The sequence below is a fragment of the Oncorhynchus masou genome, chromosome 18 (assembly GCF_036934945.1).
Source record: "Oncorhynchus masou masou isolate Uvic2021 chromosome 18, UVic_Omas_1.1, whole genome shotgun sequence".
NCBI classification, from domain to species: domain Eukaryota; kingdom Metazoa; phylum Chordata; class Actinopteri; order Salmoniformes; family Salmonidae; genus Oncorhynchus; species Oncorhynchus masou.
This window is the reverse complement of record NC_088229.1, coordinates 25,695,802-25,718,361: the sequence shown is the minus strand read 5'-3', so window position 1 is coordinate 25,718,361 and position 22,560 is coordinate 25,695,802. Positions and strand designations below refer to the sequence as shown.

At 45.5% G+C, this 22,560-nt stretch overlaps 1 protein-coding gene across 6 annotated transcripts in view; it reads right to left on the bottom strand.

The window, feature by feature from the left end:
• Positions 1–22,560, bottom strand: part of LOC135504303 (histone deacetylase 7-like) — a 76,631-nt gene that overhangs the window by 20,693 nt on the left and 33,378 nt on the right. For 5 of the 6 annotated variants that reach the window (XM_064922730.1, XM_064922733.1, XM_064922728.1 and 2 more), the window contains 6 exons: positions 10,052–10,233; positions 9,683–9,770; positions 7,651–7,771; positions 5,751–5,851; positions 4,955–5,077; positions 4,703–4,827 (listed from right to left, as the gene is read on the bottom strand). In XM_064922730.1, the coding sequence (XP_064778802.1) occupies positions 4,703–4,827; positions 4,955–5,077; positions 5,751–5,851; positions 7,651–7,771; positions 9,683–9,770; positions 10,052–10,233 (740 nt within the window). The remainder of the gene's footprint in view (positions 1–4,702; positions 4,828–4,954; positions 5,078–5,750; positions 5,852–7,650; positions 7,772–9,682; positions 9,771–10,051; positions 10,234–22,560) is intronic. The other variant, XM_064922729.1, reaches the window with a different exon arrangement.

Sequence of the window (22,560 nt, the reverse complement as noted above, 5' to 3'; positions counted from 1 at the left end):
AGTGTGTGTGTTTGTGTAGTGTTTAAGTGTATACACAAGTGAGAGTATCATACAAAATGCATGTGGGACAGCCTGCTTATTCTGATGAGCCAAGGCTAGACGACGAAGTGGAGAGGGTTTGATTAGGTGATCTGGTGTTGTGTTCAACTAGGTGGAGAGAGTTTGATTAGGTGATCTGGTGTTGTGTTCATCTAGGTGGAGAGGGTTTGATTAGGTGATCTGGTGTTGTGTTCAACTAGGTGGAGAGGGTTTGATTAGGTGACCTGGTGTTGTGTTCAACTAGGTGGAGAGGGTTTGATTAGGTGATCTGGTGTTGTGTTCAACTAGGTGGAGAGGGTTTGATTAGGTGACCTGGTGTTGTGTTCAACTAGGTGGAGAGGGTTTGATTAGGTGAATCTAGGTGGAGAGGGTTTGATTAGGTGATCTGGTGTTGTGTTCAACTAGGTGGAGAGGGTTTGTGTGATCTGGTGTTGTGTTCAACTAGGTGGAGAGGGTTTGATTAGGTGACCTGGTGTTGTGGTTTGATTAGGTGATCTGGTGTTGTGATCTAGGTGGAGAGGGTTTGATTAGGTGACCTGGTGTTGTGTTCATCTAGGTGGAGAGAGTTTGATTAGGTGATCTGGTGTTGTGTTCAACTAGGTGGAGAGGGTTTGATTAGGTGATCTGGTGTTGTGTTCAACTAGGTGGAGAGGGTTTGATTAGGTGATCTGGTGTTGTGTTCAACTAGGTGGAGAGGGTTTGATTAGGTGATCTGGTGTTGTGTTCAACTAGGTGGAGAGGGTTTGATTAGGTGACCCGGTGTTGTGTTCAACTGGGTGGAGAGGGTTTGATTAGGTGATCCGGTGTTGTGTTCAACTAGGTGGAGAAGGTTTGATTAGGTGACCAGATCTGGTGTTGTGTTCAAGAAGGTGGAGAGGGTTTGATTAGGTGACCTGGTGTTGTGTTCAACTAGGTGGAGAGGGTTTGATTAGGTGATCTGGTGTTGTGTTCAACTAGGTGGAGAGAGTTTGATTAGGTGATCTGGTGTTGTGTTCAACTAGGTGGAGAGGGTTTGATTAGGTGATCTGGTGTTGTGTTCAACTAGGTGGAGAGAGTTTGATTAGGTGATCTGGTGTTGTGTTCATCTAGGTGGAGAGAGTTTGATTAGGTGATCTGGTGTTGTGTTCAACTAGGTGGAGAGGGTTTGATTAGGTGATCTGGTGTTGTGTTCAACTAGGTGGAGAGGGTTTGATTAGGTGATCTGGTGTTGTGTTCAACTAGGTGGAGAGGGTTTGATTAGGTGATCTGGTGTTGTGTTCAACTAGGTGGATAGGGTTTGATTAGGTGACCTGGTGTTGTGTTCAACTAGGTTGTTTAATTAGGTGATCTGGTGTTGTGTTCAACTAGGTGGAGAGGGTTTGATTAGGTGATCTGGTGTTGTGTTCTAGGTGGAGAGGGTTTGATTCGGTGATCTGGTGTTGTGTTCAACTAGGTGGAGAGGGTTTGTTTGATCCGGTGTTGTGTTCAACAAGGTGGAGAAGGTTTGATTAGGTGACCAGATCTGGTGTTGTGTTCAAGAAGGTGGAGAGGGTTTGATTAGGTGACCTGGTGTTGTGTTCAACTAGGTGGAGAGGGTTTGATTAGGTGACCTGGTGTTGTGTTCAACTAGGTGGAGAGGGTTTGATTAGGCGATCTGGTGTTGTGTTCAACTAGGTGGAGAGGGTTTGATTAGGTGATCTGGTGTTGTGTTCAACTAGGTGGAGAGAGTTTGATTAGGCGATCTGATGTTGTGTTCAACAAGGTGGAGAAGGTTTGATTAGGTGACCAGATCTGGTGTTGTGTTCAAGAAGGTGGAGAGGGTTTGATTAGGTGATTTGTTCAACTAGGTAGGTTTGATTAGGTGACCTGGTGTTGTGTTCAACTAGGTGGAGAGGGTTTGATTAGGCGATCTGGTGTTGTGTTCAACAAGGTGGAGAAGGTTTGATTAGGTGACCAGATCTGGTGTTGTGTTCAACTAGGTGGAGAGGGTTTGATTAGGTGATCTGGTGTTGTGTTCAACTAGGTGGAGAGAGTTTGATTCGGTGATCTGGTGTTGTGTTCAACTAGGTGGAGAGGGTTTGATTAGGTGATCTGGTGTTGTGTTCAACTAGGTGGAGAGAGTTTGATTAGGTGACCTGGTGTTGTGTTCAACTAGGTGGATAGGGTTTGATTAGGTGATCTGGTGTTGTGTTCAACTAGGTGGAGAGGGTTTGATTAGGTGATCTGGTGTTGTGTTCAACTAGGTGGAGAGGGTTTGATTCGGTGATCTGGTGTTGTGTTCAACTAGGTGGAGAGGGTTTGATTAGGTGATCCGGTGTTGTGTTCAACTAGGTGGAGAAGGTTTGATTAGGTGACCAGATCTGGTGTTGTGTTCAAGAAGGTGGAGAGGGTTTGATTAGGTGACCTGGTGTTGTGTTCAACTAGGTGGAGAGGGTTTGATTAGGTGATCTGGTGTTGTGTTCAACTAGGTGGAGTTTGATTCGGTGATCTGGTGTTGTGTTCAACTAGGTGGAGAGGGTTTGATTAGGTGACCTGGTGTTGTGTTCAACTAGGTGGAGAGAGTTTGATTAGGTGATCTGGTGTTGTGTTCATCTAGGTGGAGAGAGTTTGATTAGGTGATCTGGTGTTGTGTTCAACTAGGTGGAGAGGGTTTGATTAGGTGATCTGGTGTTGTGTTCAACTAGGTGGAGAGGGTTTGATTAGGTGATCTGGTGTTGTGTTCAACTAGGTGGAGAGGGTTTGATTAGGTGATCTGGTGTTGTGTTCAACTAGGTGGATAGGGTTTGATTAGGTGACCTGGTGTTGTGTTCAACTAGGTGGATAGGGTTTGATTAGGTGATCTGGTGTTGTGTTCAACTAGGTGGAGAGGGTTTGATTAGGTGATCTGGTGTTGTGTTCAACTAGGTGGAGAGGGTTTGATTCGGTGATCTGGTGTTGTGTTCAACTAGGTGGAGAGGGTTTGATTAGGTGATCCGGTGTTGTGTTCAACAAGGTGGAGAAGGTTTGATTAGGTGACCAGATCTGGTGTTGTGTTCAAGAAGGTGGAGAGGGTTTGATTAGGTGACCTGGTGTTGTGTTCAACTAGGTGGAGAGGGTTTGATTAGGTGACCTGGTGTTGTGTTCAACTAGGTGGAGAGGGTTTGATCTGGTGTTGTGTTCAACTAGGTGGAGAGGGTTTGATTAGGTGATCTGGTGTTGTGTTCAACTAGGTGGAGAGAGTTTGATTAGGCGATCTGATGTTGTGTTCAACAAGGTGGAGAAGGTTTGATTAGGTGACCAGATCTGGTGTTGTGTTCAAGAAGGTGGAGAGGGTTTGATTGGTGATTGTGTTCAACTAGGTGGAGAGGGTTTGATTAGGTGACCTGGTGTTTGTTCAACTAGGTGGAGAGGGTTTGATTAGGCGATCTGGTGTTGTGTTCAACAAGGTGGAGAAGGTTTGATTAGGTGACCAGATCTGGTGTTGTGTTCAACTAGGTGTTGTGAGGTGATCTGGTGTTGTGTTCAACTAGGTAGGTTTGATTAGGTGATCTGGTGTTGTGTTCAACTAGGTGGAGAGGGTTTGATTAGGTGATCTGGTGTTGTGTTCAACTAGGTGGAGAGAGTTTGATTAGGTGACCTGGTGTTGTGTTCAACTAGGTGGAGAGGGTTTGATTAGGTGATCTGGTGTTGTGTTCAAGAAGGTGGAGGTGGAGAGGGTTTGATTAGGTGATCCGGTGGTGTTTGTGATTAGGTGACCAGATCTGGTGTTGTGTTCAAGAAGGTGGAGAGGGTTTGATTAGGTGACCTGGTGTTGTGTTCAACTAGGTGGAGAGGGTTTGATTAGGTGACCTGGTGTTGTGTTCAACTAGGTGGAGAGGGTTTGATTAGGCGATCTGGTGTTGTGTTCAACTAGGTGGAGAGGGTTTGATTAGGTGATCTGGTGTTGTGTTCAACTAGGTGGAGAGAGTTTGATTAGGCGATCTGATGTTGTGTTCAACAAGGTGGAGAAGGTTTGATTAGGTGACCAGATCTGGTGTTGTGTTCAAGAAGGTGGAGAGGGTTTGATTAGGTGATCCGGTGTGTTCAACTAGGTGGAGAGGGTTTGATTAGGTGACCTGGTGTTGTGTTCAACTAGGTGGAGAGGGTTTGATTAGGCGATCTGGTGTTGTGTTCAACAAGGTGGAGAAGGTTTGATTAGGTGACCAGATCTGGTGTTGTGTTCAAGAAGGTGGAGAGGGTTTGATTAGGTGATCTGGTGTTGTGTTCAACAAGGTGGAGAGGGTTTGATTAGGTGATCCGGTGTTGTGTTCAACTAGGTGGAGAGAGATTGATTAGGTGATCTGGTGTTGTGTTCAACTAGGTGGAGAGAGTTTGATTAGGTGACCTGGTGTTGTGTTCAACAAGGTGGAGAGGGTTTGATTAGGTGATCCGGTGTTGTGTTCAGCTAGGTGGACAGAGTTTGATTAGGTGACCTGGTGTTGTGTTCAGCCACAGGGCTACAAACAGATGTCCTTCTCCAGTATCACTGTTTTAAACATTTCATTACCCAGACTGCATAGCTTAGAGAAACACACTGAACAAACAGTCCAGAAACTAAGGCTCTACTGGTCCCATCTCCACACAAACACACTAGAGAGGAGAATCAAAGCTTCATGCATATGTAGAGGTGTATGTGTGTGTAGGGGAAGGGAGGCTGGGTAAATACCAATCGGATAATAACCTCATGGGACAGCCCGCCAACAGATTGCAGCACTCCGTTCTCATTGGGTAGACTGTCGTTAGGCGAGCTGCAGCCAGACACTGGTGTGCTACTGCTGCTGGGGGACGAGTCTGCAGAGAGAAAATGAGGGAAAGGGAGGGAGAGATAGTTCATAACACAACATGTCCCAGTCATTCTATTAGCCCTGGAACCACAGAGTCTAGCGGGCAGCAGTGTTTGGGAGAGTGAGGTACTTACCCAGAGTGTCAGGTACCCGGTGTTTGATGGGGGACGGGGCACTGTCCTTGCGGGTCAGAGGACTCTTACGAGTGTTCAGGTGTTTCTTCAGCTTGTGTTTCACCTTCAGGTTGGGCTCTGAGGCTGCTCAACGACAGAGATAACATCCTTAGTATACATTTCTCAGAAAACTATCCAATACAAAAGAAAGAGAGTACAACGTAGAAATCGGGATCAATACCATTGAAAGATAGAATTTCCTCTCCATTCATACATTCTCAGCAGTTTAATTCTGCTGATGTACAGAATGTACCATATGTAGGAAACATTTTGATATACCGTGAGCTTCTCTAAAACAGGTTCTACAGGCATTGTGAAGCCTAGATCCGATTCCAAACAGGTATTATAAACAGGATGACAGTGATGTGCAGCCCGAGGCTAATTAACTGTGTGTCAAAACGGTGTTATAATGAATACTCTGTCAGTCATCTCTCTGGGCTGTGTGAAGGGCAGGCAACCGTGTTTCAGCTTACAGCATTACAGCTTTGCAACAAGGATCTTATGGGCTAATTGTAGAGTGTAGCCTCATAGCATCAGGCCCTGAGGCACAAGGCATGTGAGAACTAAACATTTGCATGGCAAACACCTGGTTCAGTGTGCGTGTGTGTGTGTGTGTGTGTGTGTGTGTGTGTGTGTGTGTGTGTGTGTGTGTGTGTGTGTGTGTGTGTGTGTGTGTGTGTGTGTGTGTGTGTGTGTGTGTGTGTGTGTGTGTGTGTGTGTGTGTGTGTGTGTGTGTGTGTGTGTGTGTGTGCCTCACCTGCCCTGCGTAGAGGAGTGTCATCTGAGCCATCGCTGGAACCCTGTGCGGGGGGGGACACTAGAGGCTGGGGCGGCCCACTGGGGTCTGGAGCCAGCTCCCTACAGAAACAAAACAAAACACAGACACTCATCACAGTCAGTCGGATAATCAATTGGAACCTGAAATTAAGGTGAAATGACTCAGCACAACACACATACTGACACATAATGCAATGGTAAAAAATGAAAGCATGCTTCTGAAGGTGTAAAGAGTTCTGACCTGTAGCCCACATGCTACTGAAGGTGTAAAGAGTTCTCACCTGTAGCCCACATGCTACTGAAGGTGTAAAGAGTTCTCACCTGTAGCCCACATGCTTCTGAAGGTGTAAAGAGTTCTCAACTGTAGCCCACATGCTACTGAAGGTGTAAAGAGTTCTGACCTGTAGCCCGCATGCTACTGAAGGTGTAAAGAGTTCTCACCTGTAGCCCACATGCTACTGAAGGTGTAAAGAGTTCTGACCTGTAGCCCAAATGCTACTGAAGGTGTAAAGAGTTCTCACCTGTAGCCCGCATGCTACTGAAGGTGTAAAGAGTTCTCACCTGTAGCCCACATGCTACTGAAGGTGTAAAGAGTTCTGACCTGTAGCCCACATGCTACTGAAGGTGTAAAGAGTTCTCACCTGTAGCCCGCATGCTACTGAAGGTGTAAAGAGTTCTCACCTGTAGCCCACATGCTACTGAAGGTGTAAAGAGTTCTCACCTGTAGCCCACATGCTACTGAAGGTGTAAGAGTTCTCACCTGTAGCCCACATGCTACTGAAGGTGTAAAGAGTTCTCACCTGTAGCCCACATGCTACTGAAGGTGTAAAGAGTTCTCACCTGTAGCCCACATGCTACTGAAGATGTGAAGAGTTCTGACCTGTAGCTCACATGCTTCTGAAGGTGTAAAGAGTTCTCACCTGTAGCCCACATGCTACTGAAGGTGTGAAGAGTTCTGACCTGTAGCCCACATGCTACTGAAGGTGTGAAGAGTTCTGACCTGTAGCTCACATGCTTCTGAAGGTGTAAAGAGTTCTCACCTGTAGCCCACATGCTACTGAAGGTGTGAAGAGTTCTGACCTGTAGCCCACATGCTACTGAAGGTGTAAAGAGTTCTGACCTGTAGCCCACATGCTACTGAAGGTGTAAAGAGTTCTCACCTGTAGCCCACATGCTACTGAAGGTGTAAAGAGTTCTGACCTGTAGCCCACATGCTACTGAAGGTGTAAAGAGTTCTCACCTGTAGCCCACATGCTACTGAAGGTGTAAAGAGTTCTGACCTGTAGCCCACATGCTTCTGAAGGTGTAAAGAGTTCTCACCTGTAGCCCACATGCTACTGAAGGTGTAAAGAGTTCTCACCTGTAGCCCACATGCTACTGAAGGTGTAAAGAGTTCTCACCTGTAGCCCACATGCTACTGAAGGTGTGAAGAGTTCTGACCTGTAGCTCACATGCTTCTGAAGGTGTAAAGAGTTCTCACCTGTAGCCCACATGCTACTGAAGGTGTGAAGAGTTCTGACCTGTAGCCCACATGCTACTGAAGGTGTAAAGAGTTCTGACCTGTAGCCCACATGCTACTGAAGGTGTAAAGAGTTCTGACCTGTAGCCCACATGCTACTGAAGGTGTAAAGAGTTCTGACCTGTAGCCCACATGCTACTGAAGGTGTAAAGAGTTCTGACCTGTAGCCCACATGCTACTGAAGGTGTAAAGAGTTCTGACCTGTAGCCCACATGCTACTGAAGGTGTAAAGAGTTCTGACCTGTAGCCCACATGCTACTGAAGGTGTAAAGAGTTCTGACCTGTAGCCCACATGCTACTGAAGGTGTAAAGAGTTCTCACCTGTAGCCCACATCCTACTGAAGGTGTAAAGAGTTCTCACCTGTAGCCCACAGGAGGACCACTGAGAGGGTTGGAGCTGGTTCTTCCCAGGGCTTGTTGTTTCTGCTTCTTCAGAATCACCTCCTGGAGTTTCTGCTTCACCAGGGAACTGGCCACAGCACCTGTCAATCAACACAGATTTAGAGACCATCCGACCAATCACTCTGCAGGGATTGGTAACTGAAGATAGACTATATACAGTATGACACTCCTGTCACAACTACCTCATCCCCATACAGTATTTATTTATTTATCTTTCTCCTTTGCACCCCAGTATCTCTACTTGCACATTCATCTTCTGCACATCTACCATTCCAGTGTTTAATTGCTATATTGTAATTACTTCACCACCATGGCCTATTTATTGCCTTAACTCTCTTATCCTAACTCATTTGCACTCACTGTCTATAGACTTTTTCTACTGTGTTATTGACTGTATGTTTGTTTATTCCATGTGTAACTCTGTGTTGTTGTTTGTGTCACACTGCTTTGCTTTATCTTGGCCAGGTCGCAGTTGTAAAGGAGAACTTGTTCTCAACTAGCCTACCTGGTGAAATAAAGTTGAAATAAAAAAATACAAATAAACAATGGGATTGGCCCTCTATCAGTCTCTCCCTCTATCCACAGATGGACCTGACCTTCCCAGTGTGTGTGTGTGTGTGTGTGTAAGGCAACAGGAACAGTGGGCTCTGTGTGAGGACCAGGTAACACGTGATGTCTAGCATGCCTCAGCTCCAGCCCACAAAACACAGAGATAAGCAGCTCAGAGCCACAATGGTCCATTGACAGCCACTCACAGAGAACCAGGTTTGGGACCCACAGGGCAGAGGTCAAAACATCATTACTCAGCTCATCCTCTCCCCTCCCCTCCTCTTCAAGGCCCTACCAGATACTGTCTGACTGGAGGAATGCTCAGAGACCACACAGACGTATTTATGGCCACACAAAGACAGAGCACAACATTACTGTTTTCCTCTGCTTGTTGTAAGATATTTGGTATTATTTTTGTATAGGTGCAATTGATGATGACTCAGTTTGCTGGGAAAATTCCTCTCCAATGGGTGGGTCTACATGTTTTCTTCTGCACGAGGCATTCTTACGTTAGTTGGGGTGAAAATGTACATTTGCAGAGTGTGTGTGTGTGTTGATCTGTGTTTATGTTTGTGTGTGTGTGTGTGTGTGTGTGTGTGTTGATCTGTTTTTATGTTTGTGTGTGTGTGTGTGTGTTGATCTGTTTTTATGTTTGTGTGTGTGTGTTGATCTGTGTTTATGTTTTGTGTGTGTGTGCAGGATGTTTATCTTGTGAAAGTGATAACTTTTTTATTTTTATTTTAATTTACATTTGACCCTTTTTCGTGGTGTCCAATTGTTGTAGTAGCTACTATCTTGTCTCATTGCTACAACTTCCGTACGGGCTCGAGAGAGAGTCATGCGTCTTCCGATACACAACCCAACCAGCCGCACTGCTTCTTAGCACAGCGCACATCCAACCCGGAGGCCAGCTGCACCAATGTGTCGGAGGAGGCACCGTGTACCTGCCCACCTTGGTTAGCACGCACTGCGCCCGTCCCGCCACAGGAGTCGCTGGTGCGCGATGAGACAAGGACATCCCTACCGACCAAGCCCTCCCTAACCTGGACGACGCTCGGCCAAGTGTGCGTCGCCCCACGGGGCTCCCGGTCGTGGCCGGTTATGGCAGAGCCTGGGCGCGAACCCAGGGTCTCTGATGGCACAGCTGGCGCTGCGGTACAGCGTACCACTGTGGCCAGTGCCACTGTGCCACCCGGGAGGCCCCGGATCTATCTCTTTACACCAGATTGTGCAGAACATTTTCAAATCAGGGCAACAATACTACAATGTACAAGTGTACAGTGTGCAAGCACACACGCACGCACGCACGCACGCACTTTGTCCTTGTGGGGACCAGCGAAATGTCCACACTTGTCCGAATTGTCCCTTGTTTTACAGTCTTTGTGAGGACTTCTGGTCCCCACAAGGATAGTACAACTAAACACACACACAGTGAAACTCACTCTGTTGGCTCTTGTCCTTGTGCCACAGCTGCTGCAGCTCTTGCTGTTTCTCCTGCTCCTGCTCACGTCTCCGTTGTTCCATGTTGAACTGAAATACAATGAGACACTCAGTAAAGTATGTGTGGAAACAGGAAAAAGTGCCCCTCTGAACTGGGAATGTGTGACATATGGTTGACAAAAAGACTTGGACTAATGAGCTCGAATGGAGCATGAAAGTCATTACTAATATGATTTGCACAATTGTAAACATTACAGGTTTTAAACATTAAATACAGTACATGTAATAAAATGCATGGATTGGCAGTGTGAGTGTTTGGGGACTGTGTGCTGGGACTGTGCTGGGACTGGGCATAGCCATACAGAACGTACCCGTATGTGCTGGTGCAGCTGCTGCTGCGAGAAAGGGGTGCAGGGCTGGGGGGAGAAGGGGCTGAGGAGCAGCGGGGGGTGCAGGGGGGTCAGCAGGGCTGTGTCCGAACCCGGCCGCATCACACGCTCCGTCACACGCAGGTCCATGGGGACTGACCCCAGGGGCGCCGACACCGAGGACTCTGATAGAGGGAGGGAGGGAGGGAGGGAGGGAGGGAGGGAGGGAGGGAGGGAGGGAGGGAGGGAGGGAGGGAGGGTGTTGAGTTTCTCAGAAAATCAATTCCTTACTACCAACCTCTGGACTTCAGATCAAGTGTTTTCTTACAGTACAGCAGTAGCACTTAACTCCCAGGGCTCGATGTTCCTCCACTGGGCTGCACTCCTCTCCTAACTCTACATTCTTCAGTGACATAAATGGCAGATGTCTATGGCTTTGCATGCTGCTCTGGGACATTTGCATTGCATGTGGGAGTCAGTGGGAAGATGCCTCACCACGTTCAACAGGATCCAGGAAGGGTTTGCGAAAGAGATGCATGTCTTCCTACACAGTACTGACACGTGCACACACACACACACCCACACACCCGCATACAGACCAAAAAAATGAAACACAAAGACTTGACATGACATTTCCCAGCCAGTCTTGGGTAGAGAGTTTATAACTCCATGACAGGTCTCAAGTGAGAGTCAAATGATGTACATGTCACTCATGAAAGTTGACTTGGCTTGTGTCCAAATCATGAGCAGCACCAGTAAAAAAAAGGGGAAAGAGGAAAATAGTGTATAAACACAGTGTTTCTGTCTAGTGTGAAGATCTGCAGGTAGCAGAACTTCACCTCAGTGGGTTAAAGAGGTTGTGTGTCGTGACTGAGGGGACCGTAGATTCCATTAACACTGCTGTTGAATTGTGAGAATAGCACTATATATTGTAATCGCCACCTAAGCATTGTGATAATATTGTTTCGTGAGGTCCCTGGCAATTCTCAGCGTTAGTGTTTAGTGTAGTGCGCTCTGTGTTTGAAGAGGAAAGCCTCCTTCATACACGCTGCTATAGCCAGCTGTGTGCTCTCAACCCCTGAATGGGGAAAACGGATGATGTAACTCATGCTTTAGTTCGGACGTCCATGGAAATCAAAGGGCTGTTTACTGGCCCTCACATTGCACAGCATCAACGTATACTGTGTCATTAAACAAACAGTCCATTGTTCACTAGACTATTACAGTTAGACGACATCAATCACTCCCCACTGCTAATGAACAAACAATAGAACAGTGTGTTTATCAATAGAATGAAAAATGTGCTTTTCACAACCCTATTGTACGAATGAAAACGAGCTGATGAGGTGTGTGTGTGTGTGTGTGTGTGTTTGCGTGACTGCTAACGCCGTAGTGTGTTTCTGTGTAAGAATGTGGTGGGGAGGGGGACCATTCTGACAGACATTTTTGTCTGTCAACGTCCTGTTGTCATTTGCGTGTAAACACAGCTGTAACACCTGTGCCCTAACATGTTCTGACACGGCCCTGGGTTTAGGGCCTCCATATTAGGAGGCTGGAGTGGAGGAAGAGAAAGACTTGGCAGGGGCTGCATGAACGCCATCAATGTTTGGAATGATTTAAATCCTTCTTGACGAGGAGTCAACAGGCTCTGTGGATGCGTTCAAATGGCACCCTATTCGCTATATAGTGCACTACTTTTGACCACAGCCCTATGGGCCCTAGTCCAAAGTAGTGTACTATATAGCGAATAGTGTGAGATTCGGGAGTCGGAAGAACACGTGGATTATTCCAGGAACGTAACAGCAGCGACTCATACAAGGAAACAGAGGGGGCCACTCATCAGCAGAAAACACCAGGGTCATTCCTGTTTCCATCTCTCTCCCACTGCCAACTATATTTAGAACACACAAAGAGAGGGACCACATTTACCTACACAACTATTTTGTTTCTCACAGGAAAGACACTTAAGACTCGCCTTTAGTTTCCACAGTAATGGATCCTACTGGGAAAGGGGGTGAGTGTGTGGGTGTGTGTGTGGGTGCTGTGAGAAAGAGACCCTGTTTGTCTGACTCTCCCACAGGTACGGCTGTGGCAGTCATGACATTTTGTCATCTGGTTATTGTCATGCAAAAGACTGCCAGTCTCACGGTAATTGACCGTTAATTAACATAAACACATTTAGCATCTCCAGGCCTCCACACATACAAGCCACTGATGTGTGCCTTTGGAACAAATACATTTTTTTTTAAGTCTAATAAATCAATTGAATACACACCATCACAATAAATCCATTATTTAGTTTAGCCGGGTCTAAAGAAACATTATGAATCAAATGTATTTCAGAAGAACAGAATATGAGTTGCTCTACTGTATGTTATCTGTCAATGCTCAATGCCGAAGGCTGTAGGCTTGTTCCTTTAGCAGAAAATATATAAGTCCCTTGCCTCTATCTTATATGATTTTATAGTAAGAAACATATAATTGAACTTAGCTGAATAAAATAGAAAGGCAATTTGCCCCATTCCGGAGCAAGTGTGCAGGTGGGTTGTCTGTGTCGAGCATAAAAGTGATCATTTCAAACAGGTCCAATACGCTAGAAACTTTAGAATGATACAAACCTTAGAATGCCTTGGAAATCAAGAGATACGCTGCCATTCAAAAGCTTGGGGTCACTTACAAATGTCCTTGTTTTTGAAAGAAAAACAAATGTTTTGTCCATTAAAATAACATCAAATTGATCAGAAATACAGTGTAGACACTGTTAATGTGGTAAATGACTATTGTAGCTGGAAACAGCAGATTTTTTATGGATTATCTACATAGGTGAACAGAGGCCCATTATCAGCAACCATCACTCCTGTGTTCCAATGGCACGTTGTGTTAGCTAATCCAGTTTATCATTTTAAAAGGCTAATTGATCATTAGAAAAGCCTTTTGTAATTATGTTAGTACAGCTGAAAACTGTGCACAACTGAGCAAGTGGATAAATTCATTAGAGGGTCTAGTTTGAGAAACAGAAGCATCACAAGTCCTCAACTGACAGCTTCATTAAATAGTACCTGCAAAACACACAGTGAAGAGAGTTCTCAGCTGTGCTAACATAATTTCAAAAGGGTTTTCTATTTTTCTCATTTCCTTTGTCACATACACATGGTTAGCAGATGTTAATACGAGTGTAGCGAAATGCTTGTGCTTCTAGTTCCGACCATGCAGTAATATCTAACAAGTAATCTAACCTAACAATTTCACATCTACTACCTTATACACACAAGTGTAAAGGAATTAATATAAAAATATATGGATGAGCGATGGACGAACGGCATAGGCAAGATGCAGTAGATGGTATAGAGTACAGTATATACATATGAGATGAGTAATGTAGGGTATGTAAACATTATATAAAGTGGCATTGTTTAAAGTGGCTAGTGATACATTGATTACATCCCATTTTGAATTATTAAAGTGGCTAGAGATTTGAGTCAGTATGTTGGCAGCAGCCACTCAATGTTAGTGGTACATGACTGCCGGTGTGGCGGTAACACGGCCAGCCCTGCTCACAGGTCAACTGTGTGTCTTGACAATGAGTGTCTGAAATCTGAAACTGGTGGATGGAAAAAGTGTTCCTCAGAGCCAACAAGCCATGGTGTGATGTGATGATGAAGATCAGATGTGTCTGTTGAAGCCTGAGTCCCACTGGACACTGAACAATCAGTCTCTCCTCCTCATCTCCTTCCCAGAACTCTATCGTTCTTCGCCCTCGATCGGTTCTACCAGTATGACCAGTGTGTACTGGAACCTCTATCCCTCAAGATTCTTAGGCAGAACACAGAACGACTGATTGAGAAAGAAAGAGAGTCTTTCTGTAACTTGAACCACTTTACCTCTATATCACCACTCATGAGTTGACATGTTCATTTGGCATGAATAAATTATTTGTACACTATCATAACTGTAGTACAAATCTGGAGTAAGTACACACATCCAGGGAAAGAAACTAACACGTGTGAACTGCTGATTCGTGTCCTTATTTTGGGGTTACAAAACAAGTCAAGTCTGGTAAAAAAGATAGTTGTGGCAAGTCTGTGGTGATGGAGGCAGGCAGACAGACACACTGAGCTGAAGCTGAGTGATGTCCTCTGTGGTCAGGTCTGCTAGGAGGAAAGGGAAATGGGAACAATGGGAGCCAAAGACTCCGTGTAAATCTCAGGCCCAACTCCACACATAGAGCCAAAGACTCGGTGTAATTCTCAGGCCCAACTCCACACATAGAGCCAAAGACTCGGTGTAAATCTCAGGCCCAACTCCACACATAGAGCCAAAGACTCAGCGACTGGCTGGCCCTCCAAATTAGCCATCTCAAAATAAAAAGGCCAACAAAACAGGAAGTGTTGACCAAGTGACATCTGCTCCACTTTGGTCAGACACCTCCTCCTCCGTCCTTCTCCCTCCCCCTCCTCCTCTTGTTGACCCTGACTGGAATGGATGGATTCCACATCTATTTTGGGGTGGGAGGAACACTTCTTTCAGGCTCTGCTGCTAATTTCAATGGTGACTTTTGTTTGTCCTCCTCATCAGAGGTCCTGATCCATCGGCCGAGAGGATATGTAGCACAAACAACATCCTCCAAGGAAAAAAGGCTTGGATATGTCTGAGCATAATGTGTATGCAGTTCATAAAAAGTAACATTGCTGAAGATATTCACAGTTGAAACGATAACAAAGTGAGCCACTGCTACTGTAAAAAGCAACAACAACAATAAGGAACTGTCCATCCGTGATATAAATATATGTTGAGACTATACGGTGTTTGTTTACATTGACTTTCTTTACAACTATTGGAGTAAAACAAGCTTATATTTTGGGTCCTGATGGAGCATGACAGTTGAACTAACTCATGAGGCATTGTGGTGCTGTAAAGGGCAAACAGTCTTACCACGCCCTTCCAGAACCTTCCCAGTTAGGAGGCTAATAGAGCCCAGCTGGGGTTCTGGAAGGGTGTGGTAAGACGGTTTGCTCTTTACAGCACCACACTTATTAATAAGTTATATCTTTCAAGAATCAATGGGTACATATCATGAATAAGTTATATCCTTCAAGAATCAATGGGTACATATCATGAATAAGTTATATCTTGCAATAATCAATAGGTACATATCATGAATAAGTTATATCTTTCAAGAATCAATGGGTACATATAATTAATAAGTTATATCTTTCAAGAATCAATGGGTACATATCATGAATAAGTTATATCCTTCAAGAATCAATGGGTACATATCATTAATAAGTTATATCCTTCAAGAATCAATGGGTACATATCATTAATAAGTTATATCTTGCAATAATCAATGGGTACATATAATTAATAAGTTATATCTTTCAAGAATCAATGGGTACATATCATGAATAAGTTATATCCTTCAAGAATCAATGGGTACATATCATGAATAAGTTATATCCTTCAAGAATCAATGGGTACATATCATGAATAAGTTATATCTTTCAATAATCAATGGGTACATATCATTAATAAGTTATATCTTTCAATAATCAATGGGTACATATAATTAATAAGTTGTATATTTCAAGAATCAATGGGTACATATCATGAATAAGTTATATCCTTCAAGAATCAATGGGTACATATCATTAATAAGTTATATCTTTCAATAATCAATGGGTACATATCATGAATAAGTTATATCTTTCAATAATCAATGGGTACATATCATTCATGAATTATATCCTTCAATAATCAATGGGTACATATCATTAATTAGTTATATCTTTCAATAATCAATGGGTACATATCATTCATGAGTTATATCCTTCAATAATCAATGGGTACATATCATTAATTAGTTATATTCTTCAATAATCAATGGGTACATATCATTAATGAGTTATATCCTTCAATAATCAATGGGTACATATCATTAATAAGTTATATCTTTCAATAATCAATGGGTACATATCAGTAATTAGTTATATCTTTCAATAATCAATGGTAACATATCATTAATGAGTTATATCCTTCAATAATTAATGGGTACATATCATTAATGAGTTATATCCTTCAATAATCAATGGGTACATATCATTAATGAGTTATATCCTTCAATAATCAATGGGTACATATCATTAATGAGTTATATCCTTCAATAATCAATGGGTACATATCATTAATGAGTTATATCCTTCAATAATCAATGGGTACATATCATTAATGAGTTATATCCTTCAATAATCAATGGGTACATATCATTAATTAGTTATATCTTTCAATAATCAATGGGTACATATCATTAATTAGTTATATCCTTCAAGAATCAATGGGTACATATGGATTAGTTCAAAAATGGATGTAGCAACTGCAGATTGCCCATTTAATGCAAAGCCCCCCCCCCCTGTACACTCTGTACACACTAAAGTATTGAAGACAGTCTATAGAACTGTCAGTGGTGACAGTCAGGGATATAATCATTGTCTATCACACTCTATCACCACTGCATCCTCTGGTACGACACACTACAAAGCACTATACTTGCCCAAGCTAAAAACACAAGTCAAGTTCAACAGCAGAAGGGTTCAGTTCAGTGCATGCTGCGATTATTATTTGACTCTGCTTGTCATATATGAAGGTTTGAATATCTTGAAGAACAATCTGTCCTTAATGGCCATGTACTCTTATAATCTCCACTCAGGGAGAGGGGAGAGGAGGAGAGGGTAGAGAGCAGAGGGGAGGGGAGAGGAGGAGAGGGGAGAGAGGAGAGGGGAGAGAGGAGAGGGGAGAGGAGGAGAGGGGAGAGGAGGAGAGGGTAGAGAGCAGAGGGGAGAGGAGAGGGGAGAGGAGGAGAGGGTAGAGAGCAGAGGGGAGAGGAGAGGAGGAGAGGGTAGAGAGCAGAGGGGAGAGGAGAGGAGGAGAGGGGAGAGGAGGAGAGGGTAGAGAGCAGAGGGGAGAGGAGAGGGTAGAGAGCAGAGGGGAGAGGAGAGGGGAGAGGAGGAGAGGGGAGAGAGCAGAGGGGAGAGAGCAGAGGGGAGAGAGCAGAGGGGAGAGGAGAGAGGGGAGAGAGCAGAGAGGAGAGGGGAGAGGGCAGAGAGGAGAGGAGAGGGGGTAGAGAGCAGAGCAGAGGAGAGGAGAGGAGAGGAGAGGAGAGAGGAGAGGGGAGAGGGGAGAGGGTAGAGAGCAGAGGAGAGGAGAGGGGAGAGGAGAGAGGAGGAGAGGGTAGAGAGAGGAGAGGGGAGAGGAGAGAGGAGGAGAGGGTAGAGAGCAGAGGGGAGAGGAGGAGAGGGTAGAGAGCAGAGGAGAGGAGAGGAGGAGAGGAGAGGAGGAGAGGGTAGAGGAGGAGAGGGTAGAGAGCAGAGGGGAGAGGAGAGGGGAGAGGGTAGAGAGCAGAGGAGAGGAGAGGAGGAGAGGGTAGAGTGCAGAGGGGAGAGGAGAGGGGAGAGGGTAGAGAGCAGAGGAGAGGAGAGGAGGAGAGGGTAGAGAGCAGAGGGGAGAGGAGAGGGGAGAGGAGGAGAGGGTAGAGAGCAGAGGGGAGAGGGTAGAGAGCAGAGGGGAGAGGGGAGAGCAGAGGAGTGGAGAGGAGGAGAGGGTAGAGAGCAGAGGAGAGGAGGAGAGGGTAGAGTGCAGCGGGGAGGGGAGAGGATAAGAAAAGGGAGAGAGGTCGAAGCAGGGGATTGTTATGACAACCTGACACCCCTGAGAAAGTCACCGTGTTATTATGATCCACCCTCTATGTGTGTGTTGTACTCCTGAGGAGGAGGCTTTCACCATCTCTCAGTATAATTCAACACCTCCTTCCCTCTTCCTGCAGGCCCACCTATTGCTGTGTGTGTGTGTGTGTGTGTGTGTGTGTGTGTGTTTAGTGCACGGGGTCAACCCTGGCATGCCATTCCTGTCTGCAGCACAGGATTTCCTGCAGGGTTAGCTGTGCTGTGTACGTCTCGGAGCTGCTCTTTGTTTTCAACATGTGGAAACATAACGGAACTGTTCCAGCCAAACACAACTTTTAGGATGGACACCACATCACATCAGCTACAACAGGTAGCATAGTAGCCCTGTAAACCTCAGGACTGAATAGGGCTGGGACGGCCTTGAAATGGGAGAATATGGTACTTGGCCAGGCCAATGTACACGTTCACTGACATAACTATTCAGAAAGAAACAAGTGGCTTTTATCTCTGCAACTTTTACCATTATTATCAGTAGCATATTAGTATTCAAGTTATTACCTCTAAGTATTAGTCTAGTCTACAGATTAAGAAAAGTAAGATTGGAGAGGACTGTCACTGACACGTCGTCACACATAGGCAATAAGAAACATGCATTTTCACTATTGCACCCTGCTACTGGTTTTACCTTTTTGAATTGTTTTTGATGTGTCCATTTTGTTGAAATGTTACTGTTCTCTTAGGCCTATAGGGCCCTATGTAAATAGGGGAGGTACCAATTCTGTTTGTAGACTTTTATATGAATTTACTTCCAAATATATATTTTTTAAACAAGCCATTACACTTTTTTTATTATCATGGAATTTCATCATTATTATTTAGGTTATTACTTATAATTTATATTAATATATAATATAGACAGTAAGAAATGGCAGATTGAAGAGGATCTGTTGCATTTTCGTATGTCTACCTTTCCTGTATATAAAAAAAGTACTTACTTATCCTATTTTGACGCACCGAACCAAAAACACTCCCACTTCTAAAGTCACAAACCCTGCTGCTGCAGTCATTCGATGGCAGTGTAGAGAGGACACCTTAATGAGAGAAATTGTCACACCCTGATCTGTTTCACCTGTCTTTGTTCTCATCTCCACCCCCCTCCAGGTGTCGCCCATCTTCCCATTATCCCCAGTGTATTTATATCTGTTTTCTCTGTTTGTCTGTTGCCAGTTCATGCTATTTGGTCAAGCCTAACAGCATGGTTTTCCGTGCGCCTGGTTTTCCTAGTTTATGTTTTCTAGCCCTCCTGGTTCCAACCTGTTCGGCCTGCCCTGACACTGAGCCCGCCTGCCTGACCATTCAGTCTGCCCTGACCTCGAGCCAGCCTGCCTGCCAGAGGTGGGACCAAGTCATTGGTTTACAAGTCACAAGTAAGTCTCATGTCTTAGCACTCAAGTCCCACGTTAAGTCCCAAGTCAAGCAAGTCCGAGTCAAGTATCAAGTCAAGTCTCAAGTCCTAAACTTTGAGTTTCAAGTCTTAAACAAGTCATGTGCTCTTCACCAAATGTAAAATACCATTTCATATTTTTAACCAGTAATAGTTAGTATATTACATTACGCAAATCATGAATGCATATACACACACATATATATTAATTTCCAAATAAACATATTTCCATGTTAATACATGGGTAGCCATGAGAAAGACCCCCACTATGGGGCACAATCGGGTGATGTAGGCTTGTACACAATCACCCAACCTTCTCTCGCACACTCTGTAGGCTCACTCTGTGTGTGGTTACAGTAGTATGTCAATGGTTTTAGGAACAGCAGTAACATCAGGCAGGATTTAGGCTACCAACTGCCTAAATCCTGACAGTTGTAGCTCAATCTTGGGTGCAATGATCACGTTCCCGCACTGGCTGACTGTTTGGAGGCTCATTGATTTAACGTTATGTTAGCCTACATGCTATATTAGCAAAGTTATATATAGCTGTCTGCTATATTAGCCACGACTTACCGTTCTTTGTGCAGCTTCAAATGTCGAACAAAGTTGTAAGTTGTTGCGCCTCCATCTGTAATTTTCTTCCCGCATGTTTAGCAAGTTGCAATCCGTTTTTTGTTGACGACAGCGTAGTCTTTATAACCGAAAATAATACTTTAGGGTGTCATCTTTCCAGGGTCTCCAACTGAATTCACCCACCGACGTTCCTCTGCATTGCCATGTGTAACTTTTTCTCAGCTGGCACAATTTGATTGGCTGCTGTCCGATTCAAATCCGTTAAATGAAGAGTTGATGCGCTGCACACTTTTTAATAGCATCATGTTTAATATTTGGGCTTGGGGAAGGTATCAAGTCAGCTCGAGTCATAAGGCTCCAGTCCAAGTCAAGTCATGAGTCATTGGTGTCAAACTGCAAGTCATCATATGTGACTCAACTTGTGTCCAAGTCATGTGACTTGAGTCCACACCTCTGCTGCCTGCCCCCTGTACCTTTCAGGACTCTGACCTGGTTCATGAACTTCTGCCTGCACTCGACCTGCCCCTTGTATTTTAATAAATATCAGAGACTCGACCATCTGTGTCTGCATCTGGGTCTCGCCCTGTGTTGTTATAGTAATAGTATTATAGTACTATAGTACTCTTACCTAGCTGATGAGTCTGGTCTTTTACTGGACAGGCGGATATGAAAAAGGCCTGTAGCACCACAACAGGCAACTGTTGGAGTTAAGCCTCTGTAGTCGTCCCTGAGGTGACAACCTAGCTCTGCCCCATTGCGTAGGCACAGTAGAAAATGAGTGTCAATATAGCAGCGTTCTTGATCATTGTCATTCCGTTGTTGACAACAGAAGCCTATGTACCTGGCTGTGGGTCAGTCAGGGGCGGCAGTGTAGCCTAGTGGTTAGAGCATTGGACTAGTAACCGAATGGTTGCAAGTTCAAATCCCCGAGCTGACAAGGTCTGTCGTTCTGCCCCTGAACAGGCAGTTAACCCAAAGTAAGAATTTGTTCTTAACTGACTTGCCTAGTAAAATAAAGGTAAAAAAAGGGTAGGTATTCACTAGTGAGGTCTGACTGTGGGTCAGTCAGGGTAGGTCTTCACTAGTGAGGTCTGGCTGTGGGTCAGTCAGGGTAGGTATTCACTAGTGAGGCCTGGCTGTGGGTCAGTCAGGGTAGGTAGTCACGAGTGAGGTCTGGCTGTGGGTCAGTCAGGGTAGGTAGTCACTAGGTAGGCACAGTAGAAAATGAGTCGCTCGTTCCCGAGGGGGACTCTGATGCCTTCGGATCCTCTCGGCGTTGGGAACTTCCTGGGTTCTTGGGGGGCGAGCAAGCAGCCGTGGGCCAAAAACAGACCTCTTCCTCCTGCTCTCCCATAGACGTCCATCGATCCTTACGGTTAAGGCTATGAGGGAGTTGAGGTCCAGGGGTAACTCCCGAGCTCGTCTTTAATCTCCTTGGATAATCCATGAAGAAAGGTAAGGAACAGAGACTCTGGTTTCCAGGCACTCTTGGCGGCTAACGTGCGAAAGTCTCCTGCGTTGTCTGCCACACTACGGGGTTCTTGGCGTAATCGAAGTAGCTTTTGGGTCACCTCTCTCCCAGACACCGGAGAATCAAATACCTTCCTCACCTCTGCAATGAAATCCTACAAATGGCGGATAGTTGCTCCCAAACCGCTGTTGCCCAGGAGAGCACTTTACCAGACATTAGCGTTATAAGATAAGAGGACTGCAGCTCAAAGATGAGGGAGCACTGGGAAAGAAACGACTAGCAGGTTCCAGGGTCCCCAACATAGCGCTCAGGAGGACATAGGCCGGGTTCTCGGGAAGCTGGGTAAGCTGTACAGAATCATCACCGGCAGGGGAATTATTGAGGCATGCTGCCTGATAAATAGTCCATGGAATTGCTCTAGTAACGTCTTGAAACCCTGGTCATGGCATCCAAACAGCATATGGAGACCGTCCATAAGGCTCTGAAGTAGCCTTAGAAGTTAACATGTTTTTCAATGGTGGCTCCCTGCAGGGAGACAGCGCTGCGGAGCCGGTCCGAGTCTGCTGGCTCAGTCAAGGACAGTTCATACTATCTTGTCAAGCCTACCAGCATGTTTGTCCGTGCTCCTGGTTTTCCTAGTCTGTTTTCTAGCCCTCCTGGTTCTGCCTGCCCGGACCTGGAGCCTGCCTGCCCCCCTGTACCTTCGGACTCTGACCTGGTTTATGAACTTCTGCCCTGACCTGGAGTCTGCCTGCCCCCCTGTACCTTCAGACTCTGACCTGGTTTATGAAATTCTACCCTGACCTGGAGTCTGCCTGCCCCCCTGTACCTTCGGACTCTGACCTGGTTTATGAACTTCTGCCCTGACCTGGAGCCTGCCTGCCCCCCTGTACCTTCGGACTCTGACCTGGTTTATGAAATTCTACCCTGACCTGGAGTCTGCCTGCCCCCCTGTACCTTCGGACTCTGACCTGGTTTATGAAATTCTACCCTGACCTGGAGTCTGCCTGCCCCCCTGTACCTTCGGACTCTGACCTGGTTTATGAAATTCTACCCTGACCTGGAGCCTGCCTGCCCCCCTGTACCTTCGGACTCTGACCTGGTTTATGAACTTCTGCCATGACCTGGAGCCTGCCTGCCCCCCTGTACCTTCGGACTCTGACCTGGTTTATGAACTTCTGCCATGACCTGGAGCCTGACTGCCCCCCTGTACCTTCGGACTCTGACCTGGTTTATGAACGTCTGCCATGACCTGGAGCCTGCCTGCCCCCTGTACCTTCGGACTCTGACCTGGTTTATGAACTTCTGCCATGACCTGGAGTCTGCCTGCCCCCCTGTACCTTCGGAC